The sequence below is a fragment of the Sitodiplosis mosellana genome, unplaced genomic scaffold, assembly GCF_009176505.1.
Source record: "Sitodiplosis mosellana isolate CC-2019 unplaced genomic scaffold, AAFC_SMos_1.0 Smas_scaffold_6165, whole genome shotgun sequence".
In the NCBI taxonomy this organism is placed as follows: Eukaryota; Metazoa; Arthropoda; class Insecta; order Diptera; family Cecidomyiidae; genus Sitodiplosis; species Sitodiplosis mosellana.
Window position 1 is genome coordinate 3,927,656 of NW_022601406.1, and position 12,471 is coordinate 3,940,126.

The 12,471-nt window shown below is 35.9% G+C and overlaps 1 protein-coding gene across 4 annotated transcripts in view; it reads left to right on the top strand.

Moving 5' to 3' along the window:
* Window positions 1-2,935: 2,935 nt before the first annotated feature.
* LOC129574891 (putative transcription factor SOX-15) overlaps window positions 2,936-12,471 on the top strand; it is a 59,590-nt gene continuing 50,054 nt past the window's right edge. For 2 of the 4 annotated variants that reach the window (XM_055457511.1, XM_055457506.1), the window contains exons 1-2: window positions 2,936-3,047; window positions 3,122-4,425. In XM_055457511.1, coding sequence (XP_055313486.1) covers window positions 4,382-4,425 — 44 coding nt within the window. In that variant the 5' untranslated portion in view covers window positions 2,936-3,047; window positions 3,122-4,381. Of the gene's footprint in view, window positions 4,426-12,471 lie in introns of all 4 variants that reach the window. The other 2 variants (XM_055457512.1, XM_055457507.1) reach the window with 2 other exon arrangements.

The window sequence follows — 12,471 nt, forward strand, 5'->3', positions numbered from 1 at the left end:
AGCACCACAACATTTTCGAACGATGCGCGCAATCCACGATTTTATGCACCTCTTTTTTTTATGCACCGTTCAAAACGCGATGCGGTTTCTATTACATGTTTTGTCATTAATTCCATCCCCATATTCGATGTGTGGCATGTCTTCGTACAATTTCAATCATATTAATTACACTTTACAGCGAATAGATAAAACGTTGCGGTTCTTAACACTTTTTATAGCTTTTTTGAACTATTTTAGCCCGATTGCTAACTATTACGCGCGCGCGCGTACGCTTGATCGTTTGCTACTATCTCTTTCTCACTCGTTCTCCGTGCATTCTCTTGCTTTTCTCCAGTCTCGACACTCGGTTTCTTCTTAATGACAATAAATACGGTTTTACTCTTATGAGGCCATCATTTTTGAACGGCATTTTTTTTTATTTATTCAAATTTGAATGAATTTAGACTTTTACTCAAATGAAGTCTGAAAAACGACTCATTTAAATTAATTTTCTTTAATGGCATTTTATTCAGAGAGATTAGCTCTACATTTAATTTGGAAAGTAATAAATCCTTGGTTATCTTTAAGAAACTTTTGTTTGACGATGAAAACTTCATTTAAAAACCATTTGATTTATTATTGATTTATTATGACATAAAATGCGCAATTTTTATTGGAGTTGACCTGCAATTCGGAGATGAAACAAGGGTGATTAAAAATTATCATGGATCATGGTTTGAAGCTTTTTTTCCCCACATATTCAATACTTTTCATATTCTAAGAATTCGCTCAAATCAAAATTCTTTTATTCCATTTGAACGGATTTGAGAAAAAAGAAATGCGGCACCATTTTTATCTGGAAGCCACAGCAATCTGATTGATAAAAATAATTAATAAAATAATTTATTGATAGAAAGGAATCATTTTTCGTGTAAAAAGCGGTAGTTTTATCAAAAAAGATAAGAAAAATTGAAGCGAAATAATGTTTTTCGCCCAATTTTTTTTTAATAAATTTAAGTAATGAATTTTCATTAAAAATATCAATTCAAAAATCAATCGGATTGAACATAGTTTTACTTTGAATTAATTATGGACTTTTTTTTTCTTTCAGTGGATATTTTGCTAGAAAAACCCATAATTTATCAGATTCAACAATCGAATTTCAACCGATCAAAGTTGAGGAAACTTTGATTTCATCGAAAAAGCTAATACTTATGAAAATCTAAACAGAATTGACCAAGATTATGAAATAAAACTATTGAATATCTTCCAAAATTTAGCTTTTAGCGCATGAAATTGATTCTCTAAATTAAATCGTCTTTGGCAAACATTCAATCTAAACTCTCTCAGAAACATTGTTTTCAAAACACTCAAAGGACCGATAAAAATTGGTTCAAAAGGTTCAAAATCGGTGTGTATCTTGAAAATTAAGTCGCGAGTCTCTGTCCGTGATTCGTGATTCATGCAATGCGATTCGGTCGTGTTTCGTTGGTTGCTGGCAGGCATGTGTTGTGTCTGAATATGAAATGAGGTGTGGTGAAAATGTGACTGGTGGCTGGTTGTCGACGACGACGACGACGACGACGACGGCAGCGGCAGCGTCGGCATGTTGTTGTCATTGTGCATATTCATGTATCTGTGATTTGGTTGCTATTTACATTAACATTGAGTTGTTTAAGCTTTTCGGTTGAGCGGTTGATTTTGGATCTATGTGTGATTTTCCCTCTCTCTTATTTTGCGGCACTCTTACTACACTCACGATCTCGGGCTTGTGTTGGTGAACAGGCGATAAATCAATCGAATTACACCAAAAAAAACGCGCAACGCGCAGAACGAACCGAGAAAATAAAGAGCAAAACTATACTCAACGATGACAACAGCTCGAATGTCCATTTAAAGCATGCAAAATGTAGTGTACACGCTGAAAAGAGACACAAACACGAGACAAACATCGGATCGATTACAAACACTGTCTCATGGTAGAAGCGAACGAAAAAAAAACTGATTCAATTTTTGTTTTGTCTTTTGCGATCGTGGCTGTTATCTCTCCCTCTTTCTTCGTCGGTTTCCCTTACAGGTAAAACTAATGTGCTTACAAGCACATGCAAAACCAATGTTTATAAATAGCGACGATCGCACACCTGTGTGTGCAGCACACCAGTGTTCACCAGTGGTAGCTCGCGCTGCTGTAAACATTCGCCAATCGAATGGGATGCAAATCGGATCGGATCAATACGCCAATTTCAGTCGCACTTGCGACTATGTTCGGGATATGATCATTGGATTGGGGAGGATCGCATACTTAGGCACAATTCTATGAAGATTTCATCGATTCTAGAATGATTAAAGAATTGAAATTTGAAAAAAAAAAAAATTGAAAAATATCTTGGCTAAAATTGGACTCAGTAAAAGATTGGGATTCGACTACTTAAGTCGAATGTTTTGCATAAGAGTTTATGTATCGAGTGCATTTCAAGGCGCTTAATATGAGAATGAATGTAAGTTATACCTTTCAATCATACGGTGACTATCACATGTACATTTGCACGGCTGTACAACAATTTACATGTACAAACCAAACACTCATACATATACAGAGTCACCGCACTCGTTCACTCACTTGAGTAGCAGCAACAGCAACAGCGACGACAATGACGGCAGCAGAAGCGATGAGCATATCGCGTTGTCGCGCTCTTTAACCATGTACCCGTCTGTGTTGCACATGTAATCGAGCGAAACAGAGACGAGAGTGAGACACTCACACACACACACACACACATACAACTAACCAGCGAATAAAAACGAGACACACTCATCGCAATAGAGAATTGGTGGAAAGAGTGTGGAACGGTGTGACTCTACTTCTCGCAACCGAAAAGAATGAGCAACCACTGAGAGATATCGAGCGCGATCGACGCGAGCGTTTCACCTTACATACTTTTCAAACCGTTTCTTCAGTCACTTAATGATAATCAGTTAAGTTAAACGTATTCCATTGCCGTTTGGTTTTTCTGTTGTTTTATCGTTTTCGTTCGCTGTTTGGTGTTTGGCCGTTGTGTTTTCGTTGGGTTGGTTTTGCCCAAAGAAATTTTTTATTTTCTTTTGATCGTTGAGGATATTTATTTTATTTTTTTTTTGGTAGTAAATGTGGAACAGATAAAGTGCCAAATTTGTTTATTCGGTGAGACAATTGACGTCAGAAGAAGAAAGAGAGCGAATTACGGCATCATTTCATGCAAAACAGTGGGCCGATCAATTTAAGACAACTAGATCCTGGTTTGAACCCATCATTTTTCTGTGAGATTTGTGCTGATGTGCAATTTTTTTTCCGTTCGTTTTGTTGTAAAGAATAAACAATAGAAGAAAACCGGAAAAAGTGAATCGAATGAAAGACGACATTTATTGAAAATCGACATATTTCGGACGAGGTGTGTATTGAGAAAAGGATGTACGAAAAGTTTACAAAGAAGACATATGATTGATTCATGTGATCATACACTGATCTTTTGAAACATTTTGAAAAGACCTCATTTTGACTGTGTTTGACTACTCTAAAGTAAAATCAACTGGTTGAACCAAATTACATGTAGAAGTGTTTATGGTTCGCAGAGAAAAATAAGTGATTTGACTAAGAAACGACGAGCAAACACAGTGTTTTATTTTGCCGTGTGATCATGTGTCCGCGCTGGCGCGTACCAACGATGATGATTTGATCGAATTATTGATTTAAAACTCTTTTTTTGCGATTCGATTGGGACGATATTGTCGGCTGAAGTTATTGTTGTTCTTGTTGATATCGTGCCGTGTCAACTCAGTCTCTCACTCCAAGAACGACAAAAAAAAGCAGAAATTCGTTATCAACGGAAAATGCCAGTTACTTGAATATCGTTTTTAATTTTGTCGTTGTTGTTTAACTATGACAGAAATGCTAGACAGACATCCAAAAGCATCATGTGATTAAGATTACAGCTGAAATGGCAATCGTATATTCAATGCTCAGATCTCCCGTTTCGATTAAGCGCTGACGTGTGTGCTTGGTGATGCGTTTTATTTATTTCGACGAGCCATTGTCGCGTTTATTAACTACTCGATAAAAAAAAAGTCGTTTCAATTTGAAGAATGCAGCAGCAAATCAAGTGTGTGTGACAATTAAGAAAAGAATTTATTGGATTCATGAAACTATTAAATTGATGTTAATTATTTTCTAAATTGCATCGCCCAAAAACTCCGGCGATAGATAAAAAAACACAGTGAATTAAAACAAAAGACGAACACAAGGATAATCGAATTTTTTTTTTGTCAAACAGTTTTTGTTTGTCGACAATTGAGTGAAAATTTATTGTTGCTTTATTGTTGTTGTAAAATTAGTGCGTGGTGAATAGCAACAGTTACATTTAGTACCATGGAATCGGATACCGAGAAACACGACGGTTACAATGCATACAGGTTGGTTTCACATTCAATTTTTGTTTCTGCTTCACTTTTTTTTTATTCCATCGTTTCATTTGAAAATACATTGTGGCCTTCGCGAACAAAAAAAAATGAGGGTTGCATCTTCGCCTTTATTTCAATGATCAAACACCGATGATACGTCACGAACTGTATCATTTTCAAATGTGTTTGTGTCTGTGTGTGCGCCGTGTATGAGTGATGGTTAAAACATTGAATGATTTATTGCGTTTTTTCGCATTCACACGATCAACACATTTGATGGGCACTAGGATTCACACACACACACACACACACACACGCACGCACACTCAGTTGATGAGTGACTAAATAGACATGGAAATTCGCTGAAGCATATCGACCACCAATTGCCAGAGGAAGTGCATAACGCTTGCCCAATCTACCTGTTGCACGACCAACGAAATCGCTTATTCAAGGGTGCTGCAATCCATTTGTTCTACTCGAAATACCACTTAGCCACTTGCAATGAGAGGAAGTTTTCGCCTGCGGGCCTCGTAAAAAACACACTTTTTATTTCAACAAAACCCATCTCTTCATTTCATCAAGCAAGAAATTAAGAAACTTTATGCGGTTGCTTCGGAATGCTTCAATTCGAAAAATATGAAGAGAAAAACGTAGAGAAAATTAACTAGAAAAAAATGCCAGGAAAAACAGAAAAAAAAACGGGGAAAAAATTTAGAAATAGAAAAAAAAAACACGAAGAAAACTAAATTGAAATGAAATCGAACAAGTGTTGATTAAAAATGAAATAAGCAATAATTTATGAAGGACAAAATTTAAAAATATACAGAACAAAATTGGAAATGAAAACGTTCAAATCTTGAAATTGGAAAACATTCGAATGTTTTGAATGAAATTGAAAAATGGCTAAAATCGCTTTACACGATTAAAAGTGCTATATTTCAGTGAATTTCTGGCAAAAATCGAAATTTAACATTTCAAAAAACTTTAAATAAAATCCCAATCGTTACTTTTCAAAATCTTTGTTTACTCAACAAGCAACAGGTGGAGTCGCCGCAGCTAACAGAGCACGTACCGACGGCATTCGGCGCAACTCAAGATTTTCGCTATAATTTTTTTTATTGAAACTCTTATTTTTGTTCGGAATCTCTTGAAAATATGAATTAAAATATTTTGTTCAAGAATTGTTTGATAATAATTCATCCTTTGCACAACAATTTTTTTTTCGAATGATTTTACCAGGAAATTGAAGTTTTTTTTCTTAAGGAAATGATCACAAATTTGATGATCGAAAAACGATCACAACTTTAGCTGGTCTAATCGCCATAATTAGAAAAAAAATCGTATAAATTTGCAATGAAAAAGAGTGTTTCATTAGAAAAGTTCGATAAAAAAAAGTGTAACTCGTGATTCGCTAACCGTTCTATTAGATGAAACCGAGTCAGACGCAGTCGACGACGATAAAAAAAAACGAGATTCGATTTCTCGGTAGCGAATTCGTTTGTTTATCGATTGATCTATATGCATGCGATAAATACGTTTAAAATACATAAATACGTGTATTGAATCGTGGTCTCGGTAGGAACAAGCAGCGATCAGTGAGAGCAGCAGCAGCAACAGAAAAAAGCGACATCGAACGAACTTTTAAAATTCAATAAATCAACGTGAAATGTGACACATATCCTTCACGTAACATCAGTCAGTCGTCGTTCTTTTTTTCTCTGTTTGTTTGTTGCTGTTCGATCGTTCACAGTATGTTCTTGCGACCTTTTTTTTCCTCTTCTCGTTTTCGTTGGCAAAATTCGATTCTGGTGTGTGCGAGTAGTTTTTATTTGCTTTTTCCTCTTTTCTTCTACCTCCAAAATATCGATGCGAACGATCAATTTTTTTCGCTGTACGAAAATTGCATCAATCAAATGGTCAATCTGGTTTTTTTTTTATTTGGTTTGATATCGTTCGGTTTTTTTGTGTTTCGTTTGCAACGAAACGAGAGGAAAAAAATTGATTTTTCTGAGAATATAAGAGATTTATGTTCCATATTACAATATTTTTTTTTTTCGAATCGGCCGAATAAAAAGTGAAAAAATGCGATCAGAAAAGTGGACACACACAACAATCTAGATCGAATCATGTCACACATTTGAATGCATATTGGAATTAACATTCTTCTTCTTTTTTTCCGCTTCTCTCGCTTTTTCATTTCTTTGTTATTCGTTTCAATTCATAAATCTCAGTGAATCGCGTCGCGAATAAGGATTCATTCCAACTGGTAATAATCCAGTTGGATTCTGATTCAGACATGCCAAATGATGAATAGCAAATTCTTGCCATATATCAAATTTGGTTTGTTTTGCAAAATGATTTATTTGAGCGGCTTTTTTTCTCTACTGCCGGCGTAGCGACATGCGAAAAAAAAAACAAACAGATAGTGAACTAAGTCAATTTGATTTAATTACATTAGTATCGCTACTATGTGTTCAGGCGCCGCCAAACGATGGATTTCATGAATGGAATGTGAATCACGGTGATATTTTATAAGAATAAACAGAAAATTAATGGTTTGAGAAAGGTTCAATCGCAAATTGATTAGGAAACTTTGATTTTAAATAAAAGTCCAGATTGAAAGATGAACATAAGAGAAAAATCAATATTGTTAAGAGAAAATCAGGATTATTTAGAGAAGAACTAAGATTTCAGCCAATTTTCAAGGACTATTTTAGGTCATAATATTTGGTTTTCCAAAAGAAAAATCGACACCATTTCGCTCAAGAACGTATCTGTCCCATCATTTTCTATCTTTGAAATCCAAAGTCACTTTGAACAACTTTGATTGTATGACTGCAATTACGTTGCGATTGGAATAACCGAAGCATTTAAATAGAACCGAAATCTTTTTTCCTATAATTAGAAAAAAGTCCAACTTGATTAAGAATCAAATCGGAAGTGTCAAGTAGTAGAAATGAAGTGGTTTTTCAAACGAATGAGAAAGAGAAAAAGCCAAGCGGCTGAGTGTTAATTTCGTTATGTGATACTGGGATATTGAGCGTGGCGGCAACAGCACACTCATGCTGTTGTGCCAAGTACATAATCAAAGTTCATGTTTAATATTCCGATTTAGCAATTCAAATTAACGAAAAAAAAGAGTATGAGCGCGATCGCAAGTTATGTGTTTGTTCTTTCTCCATCCGTTCGTTCGTTTGTTCGTTCTGCTGCCTTCCAATCACTCGATTCAGATAGAGATCTGGCTGCGATGTGCGCCACACGGACACTTTTCGTTCCCACCTAGAGTTTGACTTTTTTTAAATTTGTAATACGCTCAACAGTTGAGTCAATACTGTTGACCGTTGGATGTGATTACATTTGATTCGGGGTTAAAGTTGCAATGAGGTTCAATTTTTGTGACTTTGTGACAGGGTTTGGGCTTCAACAAGACTAAAATTCTGGATTTGGACATTGTTGCATTTGGAAAAAGTTGAAAATAATTTCGATTTTTCTTGTTTAGCGGAAAAAATAATTTGGTTAAATGAGAAGTAGTCTGAAATATGTTGTCTAAAGGATGAAAATTGGAAGAGTGCCCAATCTTTGGGTATTCAGCCTTTAGACTGGTAAAATAATCCCTTAGGATGAATGGCTTAAAAACACATCTTCCATCAAATTTGGTAAAGAGGGGTCAACCAGCGTATTTCAGCTCAAAAAAGAGGTCAATTGACTCCATCCATTTTTTTTCTTGCTCCAAAGAGAGTGTTGACAAACTTAAGAAATTGCCCAACACTGAATGACACTTACGAAATTCAACGATGAAGTTTATAATTTTATTCAAACTACATACGAAACGAGCAACGAAAAATACATTTCCGATCGCTATAAACGTTTCCGTTTCAATAAAAACAAATATACACAAATGCACGCGCGTTCATCACCAACACCAAAACGCCTCTCGAACCTAGGAATGAACGGAACGAACAGAAAGACAAAACGAGAAAAAAAGAGTTATGAATATAAAAAAAAAATGCGCATTCGGCCAGCAAAACATGGAAATAAATGTCAGAAACGTTGAGGTGCGCTTCATTTGAAACATGGTGTGTGCGCTGCTGTTGGTGTGCATATATGCAAAATATGATCAGACGAACCGATCACAATCTTCGATATAGTTGGATGACGTGCAGATATTTTGATGGTCAAAAAGTGCTAAATACATAATGTATAAACTAATTAAACATCCGATTGTGTGAATGCCGACCGACCGACGAACCGATCACGCGGCAGCGAGAGAGAAACGGAACGCCTTAAACGATGCGGTACAGAGAGACAAATGGCCAAACCAAACGATTCATTCATCATTCGGCCAACGCAAAGTGTAAGACCGCCCGCTAGACAATTCAGTCACTATTTTGACTATTTTCCATGGATCCATTCGAATGGACCGAATGTGACTTGGTTATTTTGACAATCATCTTGGAATCGCCTATGCTCAAAATCTACTCAACTCAACACATTTATCTAACCAGAGAGAAAAAATTGCGCACATTTCCCTTAACTAATTTACTTACCTAGTCAAGCGTTCTTTCTCGCCCGTTTCTCTCTCTTTTTTCGGCTATTTTTCATTCGATCAGTCGAAGAAATTATGTGTCGGTTTGCTAAAAAAAAGAGACGAAATAAAAAAAAAATTCGTATAGAAAAGTGATTGAACCTTTTTAATGCGTTTGTTTCTGCTGCTGCCTTTGTACATTTTACTCTTTTTTTTCTGTTTCTGTCGTATTCTTCGTCGGTTTCGGCGCTTTATTTGGTTTTGTTTTTTCTGGTTGCGAAGCGTAAAAATTGTGTGTGTGCGTTTAACCCTAAATATTGGCCTAAGACTCAAACAACACCGTATAATTTTATATTCATTCGTTGTCTCTGACTACGACGACGACTGTGAAGTGTCGAACTCATCGACGGTTCAATACTTTTTTTTTTGTTCTTTCGCTTTTGGTGAGTCTTTTTTTGATTACACACTCGCAGAGACGATTTTAATGTTATTTTTTCCTCTCTCTTTCTCTCTCGGCTTTTTTTTTGTCTTCACATTTTTATATTTTGCGTTTTGGTTAACTGTAAACACATTTTTGCGTAATTCGTTTCACTTCTTTCGGTATATAATTCTGTATGCTTCACGTACACGATCGCCGCCGCCGCCGACGAACCCAACCCAAAAAAATCGAAATTGTTTGACGACTATGTTGATTCTTATTTCATTTTTTTCTCTTCTCTTCTCTTTTTCTCTCTCTCTCTCTCTCTCTCTCACGATGCGAAGCGTCATTGAGCCACGAAATGACGCGAAGAGAAAAAAAGAATAGCTCTGATACTTGGGAATTACTCGACATACGTAGGATTCGATCAATTTTCAATCCAACAAATTCATTTAAAATCCAATGAAACTGCCAACGAAAGTGCCATCGAAATCACAAATTAAGATTTACAACTAAAGTATGATAACTCAATTTATTCTGGGTACTCATGAACAATATTCATTGAACATGATACGGAGAAGTTGAACATTTTACGTAGGACTATGAACCATCAACAATCCACAATTTTTTTTTATGAACAAATTCATGCAATGAAAAAAATTTAACGAATGAAGAAACGTCTATTTTGAATGGTTCCTTTGTGAGAACTTTTCGGACGCTTCTATTCAAATATTCGTTTGGCAAAATTCATCATTTTTTCCGAATAACATAACCAATTTGGTGCATTAGTAGTTCGGTTAGCAATTATAGCTTTCGAAATGTATTCGAAGGACAAAGATTCAATTTTCATTTCACAAAGCTGTATCATCCTGGCGCCAAAACAACTAATCCGAAATAGGTTCTTTAACCCATTTTCTATCGAGTGTTCGATTTTTTTTTCGATTTCGTCCATGTCCAATTTTTCGAATACTTTGGCAGAAAATGTGTTGAATTACAAATTATAATTCAATCATAATCATAATTAAAATAAATCAAATTAAAAAATACACATTAAAAAAGTCCTCAAAACCGTTATACTAGAACCTTCGGCGAAAATCGAATATGACATCTCAATCGACTTCTACGCTGTTTGATGATTAAATTGACTCGCATCCCGTTTACCATACGATTCGTTCGAATCTCATGTGATCATTTTAAAAGTGGGTATTGAATCGATCGCAATTGAAAGAATAAATGAGAATTTTGTGTAATTCGATTGCACCGGCTGATAACATGTGGGCTCGCATCGAAAATGTAATTTAATTTTCGGTGAGTTTAAAATTGATCAGCACTGGTGTGGCTGATCTTCTTTCATTCTCTGTGCATGAATTTGATTCAGTGCTCAATGAGATGATACAACGTGATTGAGTGATTTTCAATATTGTATTAAATCTGGTTGCGTTGTTCCGTTCTAGTGCGCTGGAGAGAGATAGAGCAAGAGCGAGAGATTGAGAGGAAGAAACAACGAAAAAAAGGGTGCGGTCTGATTACACATTATTTGCTCGTTTCATTTGCATCTGTCGTTTCATCCAGAGAGCATCGGTACAAACACACACACACACAAAAAAACGAAACGTTCGGAGCAAATTGTGAATTGGAATGACAAATGAGCGATTTGTCAGCATCGGAAAAGAAGAAATAAAATAATTGGGTTGACATGGATGTTGGATTAGTTTGACAATCGAATGGGCCAGCTGACGAGGCAACAAAATAAAAACAAAAACAGAAGAAGAAAAAACTACACCATGGAAACGAATTTCCATTATGATGTAAATATTTCCACATATCCGTGTGCACATTAACCTATTGACACATTAATTGCAATCTATTTCTTCTTTTATTTGATTTGATTTTATTTATTTTATTTTATTTTTTGCGCTATTCATTCCTTTGTTTGCCTTGTATATTTGCTTTTCGCATTGTCCTCTGATTTCAATGCACAAACACACACACACACAATGGCATCAGAAATAATCCAGCAATGTGTATTGGCTTCGACGCGGATGTCAATTGTAATCCAGACGGAGAACAGGTTCAGTCGATTTCGATTCAAATACTCGCTGCTGTTTTTTTTTTCTTCGTTTCTTTCTTTTCAAACAATTGACAATATATTTATCCACCGAAAAACAAATGATCTGCCAGCATTCAGCAGACACGGAACGCCTTTTTTGAACGACGAATTTTGAATGTAGATCAAATATTGCGAGCAAATTATTTAGATTGAACGCTTTTAGTTGTGATTGATTTGGAGCAATCGATTAATGACTTTTTAAATAAAAAGAGCAATGATTTGAAAAACGAAATAATTGTGTCCGACGACGACAACGTTGTCGACAATCAAGGAAATGCGCTGAATTTCTTTGTTTCCACCAGAAGTGTGTGCTGGCGCGTTGTATTTTGCCTTTGTGACTCTGTTGAGAAATTGATATTCGAGCTCTGGTTGACCATGGGCTTCCGACACCAATACCACAAAAAGTGTTCTAATAATTTATGAAAATTATTCCGTGGCATTTACTAAGCAGTTGTTGATTGGATTTAATCACTCGTGCGACGAATCATTCGCACACAACCGAAGAAGAAGAAGAAAAAATTGATTAATAACAGCAAAGACGAAGAAAAAAGAAATCGTCGTCATCGCGACACGATTTAATTGCGGGTACAATATGCAATCTGTTACAACATTTTACTATCACATCGAATTGACAATTTATTAATTTAATATTTTTCTTTCGGTTGTCGCATTTGACGACGACGACTGTTCGACGTTATTCAATATGCAAATGCTGCGAGTAAAACGGTTTAGTAGTGAGTGTCGCAAAGGTAAAAAAAAAAGAAGTGTGTTCGATTTGTCATTCGGTGCGCGTGTAAATATGCATCCCATAACGAAAGTCATCAAAGAAATGGACGCGGTGTGCAACGGGTTGCGAAAAAAAAAACAGTCATTGCAAGCCCAAAACATACCAATTTGCCGTTGCTGATGATTTGAAATTTGTCGATTGTATGACACTTATACTATGAGCTGAATCGTACAGGCTTACTCACTCATTCGCTCGCCTGCCGTCTCGAGCGACACACG